The 12,297-nt window shown below is 36.1% G+C and overlaps 1 protein-coding gene across 1 annotated transcript in view; it reads right to left on the reverse strand.

Annotated features, from left to right (window-relative positions):
- Positions 1–12,297, reverse strand: part of LOC115215408 (dynein heavy chain 5, axonemal-like) — a 401,219-nt gene that overhangs the window by 151,613 nt on the left and 237,309 nt on the right. Inside the window, exons 63-67 of the mRNA XM_036505929.1 lie at positions 10,295–10,482; positions 8,387–8,554; positions 6,000–6,137; positions 4,110–4,367; positions 1,906–2,100 (exon numbers count right to left, since the gene is read on the reverse strand). Of these exons, the coding sequence (XP_036361822.1) occupies positions 1,906–2,100; positions 4,110–4,367; positions 6,000–6,137; positions 8,387–8,554; positions 10,295–10,482 (947 nt within the window). The remainder of the gene's footprint in view (positions 1–1,905; positions 2,101–4,109; positions 4,368–5,999; positions 6,138–8,386; positions 8,555–10,294; positions 10,483–12,297) is intronic.

Here is a 12,297-nt window from a genome sequence, read left to right on the forward strand (position 1 = left end):
TAAATAGATACATATATTGTTAAATACATCTGTATATGCACAACCATACACATATTTATCTATCTACATTTCTGTCTATATATTTGTTTATGTATAGGTATGTATTGTGTGTGTGCACACAATATATACAGACAGATACTCAAATGCTCAAAATCTAAAGATTTAAAGTGGAAAAGGTTTATAGGCGTAGGAATGGCTGTGTTGTAAGTAGCTTGCATACCAGCCACATGGTTCCGGGTTCTGTCCTACTGCGTGGCACCTTGAGCAAGTGTCTTCTACTATAGCCTCGGGCTGACTAAAGCCTTGAGCCTTGTGAGCTGATTTGGTAGATGGAAACTGAAAGAAGCCTGTTGTTTATATGTATATACATAATACATACATACATACATACATATATATATATATATACACACACACACACACACACACACATATATATATATATATATATATATATATATATATATATATACACACACACACACACACACACATATATATATATATATATATATACGTATATATATGTATGTTTGTGTTTATGTCTGTGTGTCCGTGTTTGTCCCCCCAACAACTCTTGACAACTGATGCTGGTGTGTTTATGTCCCCGTAACTTAACGGTTTGGCAAAAGAGAGCGACAGAATAAGTACTAGGCTTCCAAAGAATAAGTCCTGGGGTCGATTTGCTGGACTAAAGGCGGTGCTCCAGCATGGCCACAGTCAAATGACTGAAACAAGTAAAAAGAGAGAAAAAGAAGAAAAAAGAGAGAGCTGGATTAAATATTGTAGATCAGTGGCTCTCAACCATTTTTTATCTATGAACCCCTTTGATTACTATTTCATTCTGGTGGACCCCCATAGCCTCTCGATGTTTAAAAACTAGTTTTATAGATACTTCTTTCAAATTTCCTATTTTGCTTTGCACACATTAACTTGTGTAAGTTGAACTATGTAAAGTATTAGAGAAAGAAACCTAGTTTTTTCTTGCAATAAATACATCTAAATCAAAATTTTTTTCATGGACCTTTCATATATTACTGTGGGTCCCCAATTTACTATTTTACTTGTGTTAATTAAATAATAATAGTTAATTAAGAGCACTATAATGCCACATGGATGTAAAACTTGGGCAATGAAATCAGAAGACAGGAAAAGATTGGAAAAGAATGTGTTAAATATAAAATTGAAACAAAAGCGGAACACAAGTGAGGTGCCTAGGTACCAAAGGTACAGGTTGATGTAATGAAGAAATATGATATATACTGACAGAAAGAGTACCTTGATTGTATCAGTGGAGATTATACTGAAGAGAAATATGGCAAAAAGTAAACTGGTAATTAACAAAACATTCAGAATGTCTGTTTATCCATTTAACTCAGTTTCGATTCCCAGACCGGGCGTTGTGAGTTTTTATTGAGTGAAAACACCTAAAGCTCCACGAGGCTCCGACAGGGGATGGTGGTGATCCCTGCTGTACTCTTTCACCACAACTTTCTCTCACTCTTACTTCCTGTTTCTGTTGTACCTGTATTTCAAAGGGCCGGCCTTGTCACTCCCTGTGTCACGCTGAATATCCCTGAGAACTACGTTAAGGGTACACGTGTCTGTGGAGTGCTCAGCCACTTACACGTTAATTTCACGAGCAGGCTGTTCCGTTGATTTGGATCAACCAGAACCCTCGTCGTCGTAACCAACGGAGTGCTTCCATCCATTTAACTCAGACATGGACGTTAAGTTTATAACATGATAAAATAGTCAGGGCTCGCTACTAAAGAAACAGGAATAATTATCAGTCCCCAAATCTTTGATTGATGCAATTTATGCTATAAGTGAAAAAAGAAAAAAAGAGATTCTGATTGATTCAGGTGCACAAGTCCTGAAAAAAAAAATGTTGGAAACTCTCACCTGTAATTCGTTAGCCTTTTCTCGATTCTTTATCCAGCTCTTCCCTTGGCCTTGTGGATCAATTAGTAGAGGGTAACGAGCTGCTTCATTGACAATCAGTCCATTTTGGATGGAGAGTTCATCATTCGGAAGACCTTGAAGATTCCACTCTGTGATGGTTGAATTCTCAGCTAACATTGCGACTATGTTGAGATCCTTATTGAAAAGACAACAAAGACTTTAGTCTATGTACAGATCCCTTAAGACAGACTTTATGACTGATTTACCAGTTTACTGCAGTTTATGCTGTGGAGCTCTCTCTGACATACACTCTATCAAATGTGGTGTGCCTCAGGGTTTAATTCCATCCTCCACATTCTTGCAACTATATATCAGCAACCAACTTTTTGTCACCTCTAACAACAACCACAGCAGATTATACACCCTTCATTCATTATTAACTTTCGACATACAGGCATCATCCACGTGCATGCGAAACACCTCACACCATATCACCATATCTGTACTGACTCTATGGAACAGAAACTCCCAGAAAACTTCCTTCAATAGATTTATGCCGATCTTGACTTCTTTAACAGTATGAAGACTCAGTCTTCATCAATATTGGTTTCAAATTTTGGCACAAGGCTAGTAAGTTTGGGGTAGGGAGCATACAGAACTGTTTAAGATAAACAATTACAGAGCATGTCACTCAATAGATAAACCCTGAGTTAACTTCATCAGATTCCACACAGCATACAGAGTATATCATCAAGGCATCATAAAGAAGTTAGTTTCGTCCATCCCATTGGGGAAAATCTCTGAACAAAGCTGCATAGGAATGGCTACCCTGGATAAATATGTACTGCAAATGATTTAGGTTAAATTGACTAAATGTACTTAGATGCTACTGCAAAGAAGATTAGGCTGTTTATCCAGCAGAATCACATGTTGGATTAGAATTTGATGAGAATATTAATTTAATAAATAAATTTTGAAGATGTATAATTCTCTTTATGATGTCTTGATTATATACATACATACATACATACATACATACATACATACATACATACATACATATATACACACACACACATATAAATATATATTTTCCATAGAACTGTAGAACTGGGGTTTGTGTGGCACATATTCTGGTTACATGGTGGGCTGCAGGGTAAAGTGTTGGTTGATGTAATGACAAATCTTGTGAGGTGACAGGCTTGTAATGAAAGCTACAGAAATATTTTGCAAAGTAAATATACATCAAAATATATGTAGTTTTGAAATGTCGAAATTTCAGTTTCCCATCTATACAAAGTTTTAATATGACCTACTAGAGTATTGAACTGATAAAACATTCTTAAAACAAATGAATTTAAGGCCAGTCCAAACATTGCATACATCTGAAAAAAATTTTATGAAATACAACAAAATAACTGTGAAGTTTTACTACTACCTATTTTCCTACAGAGTAATGTTTTTAAACCTTGCTAAAGCATTGTATAATCTCATCTAGCATGGTATATTACTCTTCTTGCTTCAGACGTTTCTGTCTACAAAGAATAAAATAAATATATTTGTTTCACTTCATAGCTGAATGGTTCATGTTTGGCAGAGTAATATATTTAGTAGTAAAAATAGTTATGCAACAATTCATTGCAAATATTTGAATCTCAAAAATGAAGTGAAATAGATAAATAAAAAAAAAAAACCCATCCACTTATGGCAACCAAGTATATGTAAAGTATTAAGGGAACCAATTTGTCCCATAAGACTTCTATGAATTCCAATAAGAAAATAAACAGGTGTAGCTGTGAGGTAAGAAGCTTGCTTCCCACCCACCTGGTTTTCTGGGTTCAGTCCCACTGTGTGGCATTTTGGGCAAGTGTCTTCTACTATAACCTCGAGCTGATCAAAACCTTGTGAGTGGATTTGGTAGATGGAAACTGAAAGAAGCCCGTCATATATTATGTGTGTATGTGGTGTTGTGTCAATTTGTCACCCCATCATTACTTGACAACCAGTGTGTTTATGTCCCTGTAACTTAGCAGTTCAGCAAGAGAGACTGATAGAATAAGTATTAGGATTTATAAATAAGTCACGGGGTCGATTTGTTTAACTAAAAATTTTACAAGGTAGTGCTCCAGCATGACCGCAGTCAAATGACTAAAAAAGTAAAAGTAAAAGAAGAAAATTTAAATAAACAAAATAGTATTTCTTACTTCTGAAAAAGGTATATTTGCCTGTGACATTTCATTTTTCCAGATCTTTATCATTCGGTTTCTAAATTCTTGGTTGAAAGGACCTGAGTATGATAAGAATCCAGTTGCCAGTAATACATCACCGACAAGTTTCTTGATCTGTTCTTGAAAGCTTTTGCTTGCCTCTGTCCAGCGTAAACGTTCTCCAGCTAGGCCTTCAATCAATGTTGTTGCATTTGACATTTTGCGGCGGCAAGCTTCAGCATCCTCTCGGAGGATCTAATTGACAATTTAAACAGAGATTTCAGGTAAAATAATGCCACTCTATTGACACAAGAAAATTAGATTTCATACTATCTGATCAGATTAGTCAACTTCAAAAATACCAGTTCAAAACATATGTGTATTTATTTAATTTATGGGCGTTAACAAAACACCCACAAATTTTACACTGTGTCTGATATATATATATATATATATATATATATGAGAATTTACACCGTTCATGAGGTACCATATTGAGAATATGGAATGAATTTAAACTTATTCATCTGATGGATCTGGTCTTTTAGGAAATTTGATGACTTTTTTTTTGAAACTTTAGGTTTTTTTCTATTTTATTTTCCTCGATTTCTTTATCTTGGTTGACTGTCAAGTCATACATTCTTACTAAGAATTAACCCTTTTGATACTAGTCACCTGAGACTGCTCTGGTTCAATGTTACAAACTTTCTGTTTTAAACTGACTTGCATTAAAACCTTCCATCAAAAATTTATGTTAATTTATGTTTCAAAAACTATCTTAACTTTAACAAAGTTATTTTATGAAATTCTTCATCAATTTCAAAATTACAAGAAACAAAAGCAATGTATTTCATTAGAAAAATGGTAACAAAATGGATTTGTACTTAAACATCAATTATTCCTATTATCCAGGTTGTAGAAGAGTGTACCATACTGTATTGATGTAAATTACGTTTAACCCTTTATCATTCAAACAAGGCATATCAGGCCCAAATATTCTACCTATTTTATGTCCAAATTGACCAGATCAGGCCTCTTACACCCACTACACAATGTAATTCTAAAAATATACAACCATGTCATTGAAATCACAAAGCTACAAATCAATGTATGACAGATTCAAAACAATGTGAATAAATAAATATTACAGTAAAGATTGTTTGCCAACAAAACATGGCAGTCCTGGTTTAGGACTAATGTTGTTGTAATTTAGCTCCAGGAGACATCATCTCCAGCTGGCTATAGAGACGATGTCTCTTGGTTCTAAATAACAGCAACATTTGTCCTAAACCAGGACTGCCATGTTTCGTTGGCAAACAAACTTTACTACAAAGCACTTTTGCTGAATATCTCATGTTGTGAGATTTAAAAATAGTAAATAAATATTACATTTGACAAAGTAATCTAAAGGCTAATGGGTTTTAACCCTTTCATTACCATATTTATTTTGAGATGCTATATGTATCACTCAATTAATTTTAAATATAACAGAGAATTTAGCAAAATAACTTTGTTATCATTAAACTAGTATTAGGAACATGAATTGTGGCTAAGGTTTGGTGGATGATTTTAATTCAGAACTTTTAAAAACAAGACATTTGTACTTCAGAGCCAGAGGCAGTTTCAACCAGGTTGGTATCGAAAGGGTTAAAGTTGATTAGCACTAAACCAATGAAATACCTGTATTATACTAGATGTTAAGTCAATTGATTTAACTCTATATCACCATTAAAAAAAAAACACTCATACCTGGGAAAGAAATGGTAATGTGGATTAAATCAATCTTAATTTTACTTATCAGCAAAGCAGCAAGACCACAAAGGTTTGATGTGCTGGTTAACAACAAAGGAAAACAAAACCTTGTCAGTTGTTTGTCACTTGTCTTACCTGTTTTTCTCTCATGGCAGCATCATACATTGCTTGGACTTTGTCAAGTTCTTGCTGCTTATCATCAAGTTGTGCCTGAGCCTGAGCCAGGTCAGAATTAGCAACCTCCAGACGTCCAGCTTGTGAGGCAAGATTTGCCTGAAATAAAGATGGAAAATTATAAAGCATGAAAGGATAACTTTTTTAATTACCTTAAGATAGATTTGTTTATCAGCTTTTTTTAATGGCCTTTAGTGCTGGTTTATCTATCAGTTTCTTTTTCTAGATTAGATGATAAATTAGAAATAGCAAGTGATCTGAGAGCTTACAGCATTAAAGTATTTTTAAATAAATCTTTTACAAATAGAATTTTCATGCTTTTGAAGTCTATTTCTTGCATCTCTTCTGCCTTTATGATTACATTAGAAGAATAATGTCCTGTTCCTCATTCAGTTGTTGGAACACCATAAGTGTCTTTTGCAGCAAGTTTTTCATGGCATTTCATTTCAAGTAAAATGATTAAAATGAATTTCATTAGATTTAGTTTGTCATAGTTTCTTTAGTTTCTCATAGAGGCTTGTGGGAAGATTTTAACTCAGGACAGTAAATCAACAATATACTCAGCAATTACATAGCCCCTCTACTGCTTAAATAGAGAACTGTTCCCCAGTAATGCAAACTATTTACTTAAACCCTTCGTTCCCTACAGAGAATAAATCCTTAGTGACCTTTCTTCATTTTTCTCAAATCTAGGCTGCCTTTTCTGCTTCTCTCTACTTGGATCCCTTCTTCTTTAGCTCTCCTTCAGTCAGTATCCTGTCTCCAGCTATTCTTAAGGCATTCCTACTTCTACCCTCTCTTGTGGGTTCTAAGTCAGAACCTGACAGTTAATGCAGGATGCTGGTTTCCTTTTGGATTTCACTGCACCACATCATATGTATCCCAAAGAGAAGGCCTTCCTCTCCTAGGTCTTGTTGGATTTAAATTATCATTGGTGCTTCTGTAATTTTTCTCTTTTTGAGGGTAAGGTTGATGGCTCTAAACCAATCCATTTTAGACCCTGGAAAGAGATGGTCCATATTAGCCCTTTGATCTGTTCCCAACATGAGAGGCTCTACTAAGTGCTGGTGATCCTAACTAGGTCTCTTTGCCTTTCTTTCTTCTTAGGTCATTGAAATAAAGTACCAATTATGCACTATGATCGATATAATTGACTGTTCCTTTCCTCATATTTATATGTATATGTGTGTGTGTGTGTGACGATTAGTCAGTTGCTATAATAAAACTTATGGCAACCGACTAATTGTCATATATTATATTATAGATAAGTTCCTCTATTTACATAATATCTAGGTCTCAGTCATTCTTTTGTTGTCATATTATTATTATTAATATATGTTTTAGTGTTGTTTGTGCCTTCTCAAGCCACATCTGGTTCATAGGGCTGGTTTCCCGGTTTCCTGGGCGTGTAGGTTCCTCACTTGGATGGGATACCAGCCTGTTGCAGGTGAGCTGCAAGATGCAGGAGGAAAGAGTGAGAGAAAGTTGTGGCGAAAGAGTCAGCAGAAGTTCGCCATTACTTTCGCCGTTACTTTCTGCCAGAGCCGCGTGGAGCTTAGGTGATTATTAATATATATATATATCATCATCATCATCATCGTCGTTTAACGTCCGTTCTCCATGCTAGCATGGGTTGGACGGTTCGACCAGGGTTCTGGGAAGCCAGAAGGCTATATATATATTTCATTTTTGGATTTGGTTTATAAGATTCTTTATGTGAGTTCGTGTATTGAAGCATATTCTGTTGCATCTGGGGAGAGTCATTCTCTTTTGGTGCCTTATAATTTACACACTCACCTGTAAAATTTACACTTATTTCATTCTTTATTTTTCTAAAATCTTCGTTGCATCTTGCAACCATTTTCAATAGTTTTGACTCTTCTTGCCACCGATGTTAGCCAAAGGAAAGGCCAAAGAAAACCAGTGATGTTGCAACTCATTTCTACAGCTGAGTGAACTGGAGCAACATGAAAAATAAGTGTTTTGCTCCAGAACACAACACACAGCCTGGTCCAGGAATTGAACTCACTACCTCTTGATTGTGAGCCTGACGTTCTAACCACTGAGCTATGTGCCTTCACATGTATATGTCCTTCATAAACAAAAAAAGAATATGACATGCAGCAAGGTGGTTCAAGAGGCAAAAATATGAAACAAGAAAGTGTGACATCAAGAATGGCATCTAGCTCTAGAATACTGCCTCAAGAAGTCTCAGCCAACTCATGCCAGCATGGAAAAGCCCCATAAAACCGATGATAATGATGACACTGATGACTGTATTGACAATTACCACAACAGTAATGATGACAACAAGGTATCCCTCTCAATATTTGTGATCATCTAATTACCTTCAGTGGCAAAACTTCTTTGTTTATTCCAAAGAATGTGGCCATGGCACAAGTCCAAGACAGCAACCCAGCAACGTCACCACAAACTTTCTTTGCAGTTTCCAAATTGTAATCTTCCATGGTTAAGTAAGTGTGTAAGAATTCCACTGTTTCAGAATTGATTGTGTCCTGCAAGAAGAAATCAGGAAAGCTTATCATTAATATAACTCCTCCTCCTCCTCCTCCTCCACCACCACCACCACCACCACCACCACTACTACTACCCCCACTACTACTACTACTACTACTACAAACCACCACCACCACCACCACCACTACTACTACTACTACAAACCACCACCACCACCACCACCACCACCACTACTACTACCCCCACTACTACTACTACTACTACTACAAACCACCACCACCACCACCACCACTACTACTACTACAAACCACCACCACAACCACCACCACCACCACCACCACCACCACCACTACTACTACAAACCACCACCACCACCACCACCACCACCACCACCACCACCACCACCACCACCACCACCACCACCACCACTACTACTACTACTACAACTACTACTACTACTACCATTGCAGCTGATACTGCTGCTGCTAATACTGGTGTCACCGATGCAACTGTTACCTCTGCTGCCGGTGCTGCAGCCGCTGTTGCCATTGCTGCCTCTGTGCCGGCTGCCCCTGCCCCCCACTGCTCCCACTAATACAACTATTACAGTGTGTATAGCAAATGTCTATGATTACATAATATCAGTAAGAGTATTTTCCATCAGTTTCAATATCTATCTAGACCATGTTATCTATCTTAGTGATACCTTTATCTTTTCAAGTACAAATTAGAACACACTTAAAACATTGAGAGGAAATTTATATAATTTCAAAACAAATTAAAATAATCTTGAAACAAATTAAATAACAGACATTTATGCATCACCTAAGGGAAAGACTTAATGTGCTTTGAGACTTTAATCAGTTTTAAAATTATTTTAATTTGCTTTGAGTTTATTTTATTTTGTTTTGAGTTTATCTTAATTTATACTTGAAAATGGTATAGTGAATGTGAACACAGTCTAGTTTATATACAAGAACAACATGTGACCATATAAAAGCTATGTCTCTTTATCACATCAAAATCACATGGCCAGTCTGATTAACATCTATTATCCATATTTCTCAGGTAGATATAAGCCAACAATCAAACCTTTACTGGTTTGCTGGACCTATCAGAATTGTAAGTAAATAAGGCGGCGAGCTGGCAGAAACGTTTGCACGCTGGGCGAAATGCTTAGCGGTATTTTGTCTGCTGTTATGTTCTGAGTTCAAATTCTGCTGAGGTCGACTTTGCCTTTCATCCTTTTGTGGTCGATTAAATAACTACCAGTTACGCACTGGGATCGATATAATCGACTTAATCTGTTTGTCTGTCCTTGTTTGTCCCCTCTGTGTGTAGCCCTTTGTGGGCAGTAAAGAAATAAGAATTGTAAGTAAAACTCTTTAAAGTGAAAAATAAGAAAGAAAAAGATGTGGGGTTGGAGTTGGGGGCGCATGTCTGAATAAAACACAATATGATCTCCTTTGATGATAGGTTGGCTCAATCAGAGTTGTTCACTTGAGTTTAAACACCAACAACATCAACACCTGACCCCCATCTACTTCATTGACATCTTCAGATTATATCCACTCAATATCTATAAGATGTCTTCACTTAGGTGACATTTAAACCCTCTGTTGGTCCAATCAAAATCAGCAGACAGTGTCAACAGAAGTGGTTTATTTATTTTACATACTTAATAACATATTATGTTTCTCGAAAGAAGAAGGTGATGGAAGAAGAGAAGATGGAGAAAATAAATAGGAAAGAAACTGGAGAAAAAAAATGATGATTACCTTTGGAAAAGTCAGTAACCCTTGTAAGAACTGGCCTGAACTCATTAATTTCTGGGCTTCAATCCAAGAAGGTTTTGGACAGCTTCGTTCAGGATCCATTGTTATTGGTTCAACTCTCCGTTGGAAAAGAAGCAACACGCAGTCCATTATCCTCATAATTAGATGTGGAGGTTTGGATAACTTGCGGACTGAAATGTTTGAATAATCAAAGGTTAGCTGGTTCAAATCATTAGAATGTGTAAGAATGCATAAGACGTGTGTGTGTATGTGTGTGTGCATATACACACACACACACACACACAAATATATATATATATATATATATATATATATACATACATATAGGTGCAGGCATGGATGTGCGGTTGGGAAATTCACATCTCAGTCTCATCGTTTCTGGTTCAATTCCAGTGTGCAGAGACCTTGGGCAAGTACTTTTGACTATGACTTTGAACCATCCAATATCTTGTGAATTAATTTCACAGAAACTGCTTCAAGACTGGCATATACGTATATCAGTGTGTATGTGTGTGAGTGTGGATGGGTGTGTTTTTGTATGTACAGGGATGATATCTAGAGATTAAGGCAGCTGGGTGATGAGAGTTATCTAGTACTTTGTCAAAATATCAAAGACAAGAAGTGATGTGTGAGTAGGTGCATTGTCATGATCAAGCATCCAGATTTTTTTGTTCATGTCTTTTCGATACTCTGCCTAAATAGCTCTTCCTTTCACTGCTGCATTGCCCAAATAGTTCAGAAAATCCAAGTAAAATTCTTTATTAATTGTTTTGTCATATGAATGAAACCCTGCCTGTCAAAAAAAAAAAAAAAAAAAAAGAAAAAGAAAAGTAAAAAGGAAGCATTCAACATCATCTTTTCATCTGAATGAGTCTGAGATGCTATTTTTTACCCTATGCACAGCATCAAAGATGAACTAGCTCGATGACTGTCTTTTTGTTTTGACATCATATTCATACACCATTTCCTCATCAGTAATGACACTTATTTCTGTAGAAAATCAAATAAGTCCTGAGTGCTTGTGGCTCAGGTCTCTTGATGTTCATCTGTCAGTAGACATAGTACAAATTTTGCAGCAATGTAACACATCTTTCATTTCTTTTATTTAAAATCGCATGACACAAACTTTAATGGGTGTCTCCTTCTTTGGACATTTTACAGTTAGGCAACAGTTTTCATTCTACATGGCATTCGCAATAAGTGTCTTTTTCTTTGGAAATTTTGCAGTCAGGCAACAGTTTTCATTGAACATGGCATTCACAGTGGTGATCAATTATCATGGAAGGTTGTCTGACTTTGCAATGGTCTTTGGTGGAAGTTCTTACCAGTCTGAAAAGCTGGTATCTCTCGTGATTTTGGATACAACTCAAATAATCTTCTTCATAAACCTATTGCAGCTTTAGAAAAGCGTTTTGTCAAGTCATTCACTATATATAAGGTCTTCTTATTCTTAATTACTTAACTGTGAAATGGGATTGGTCTCCATTTCCAGACCAATGGGAGCAGAGTAATATTCCATTAACCTTTTGTAGCTGTATTCCAGATGAAATATTTTACTGGAATTTAGTAAGCTGGCAACCTTCTTCATTTATTGGTATATGAAGCTACGGTTCAGAATATAATGTAATTTAGTAAATGGTTCTTATGTAGAATATTGGAATTTCAATGTGAACTCTCTAAAAGAAGGGGTTTTGTAATGTGCAACCAGTATTGTCTCAAGCAGTTTGGTATCAAAAGTATTGAATACCTATATGCATTAAATATAAATATCATTTTTATATAGTTTTATTTAGAAGGTAGGATCTACTCCTGTGCATCTGACCCACTGTGGCACAGGGATATACCCTTTCCTTGACTCCTTGAGGCTAGTTGGACTGATGTGATTGATAATCTGTTTGAAAACATGTGAGTTAATACTTGTAGGGGAAAAAAACTTCAACAACAAAAGAATTCCAGTGGGCTGACATTTTGTGAAGGAAGGATTG

The sequence above is a fragment of the Octopus sinensis genome, linkage group LG9 (assembly GCF_006345805.1).
Source record: "Octopus sinensis linkage group LG9, ASM634580v1, whole genome shotgun sequence".
NCBI classification, from domain to species: domain Eukaryota; kingdom Metazoa; phylum Mollusca; class Cephalopoda; order Octopoda; family Octopodidae; genus Octopus; species Octopus sinensis.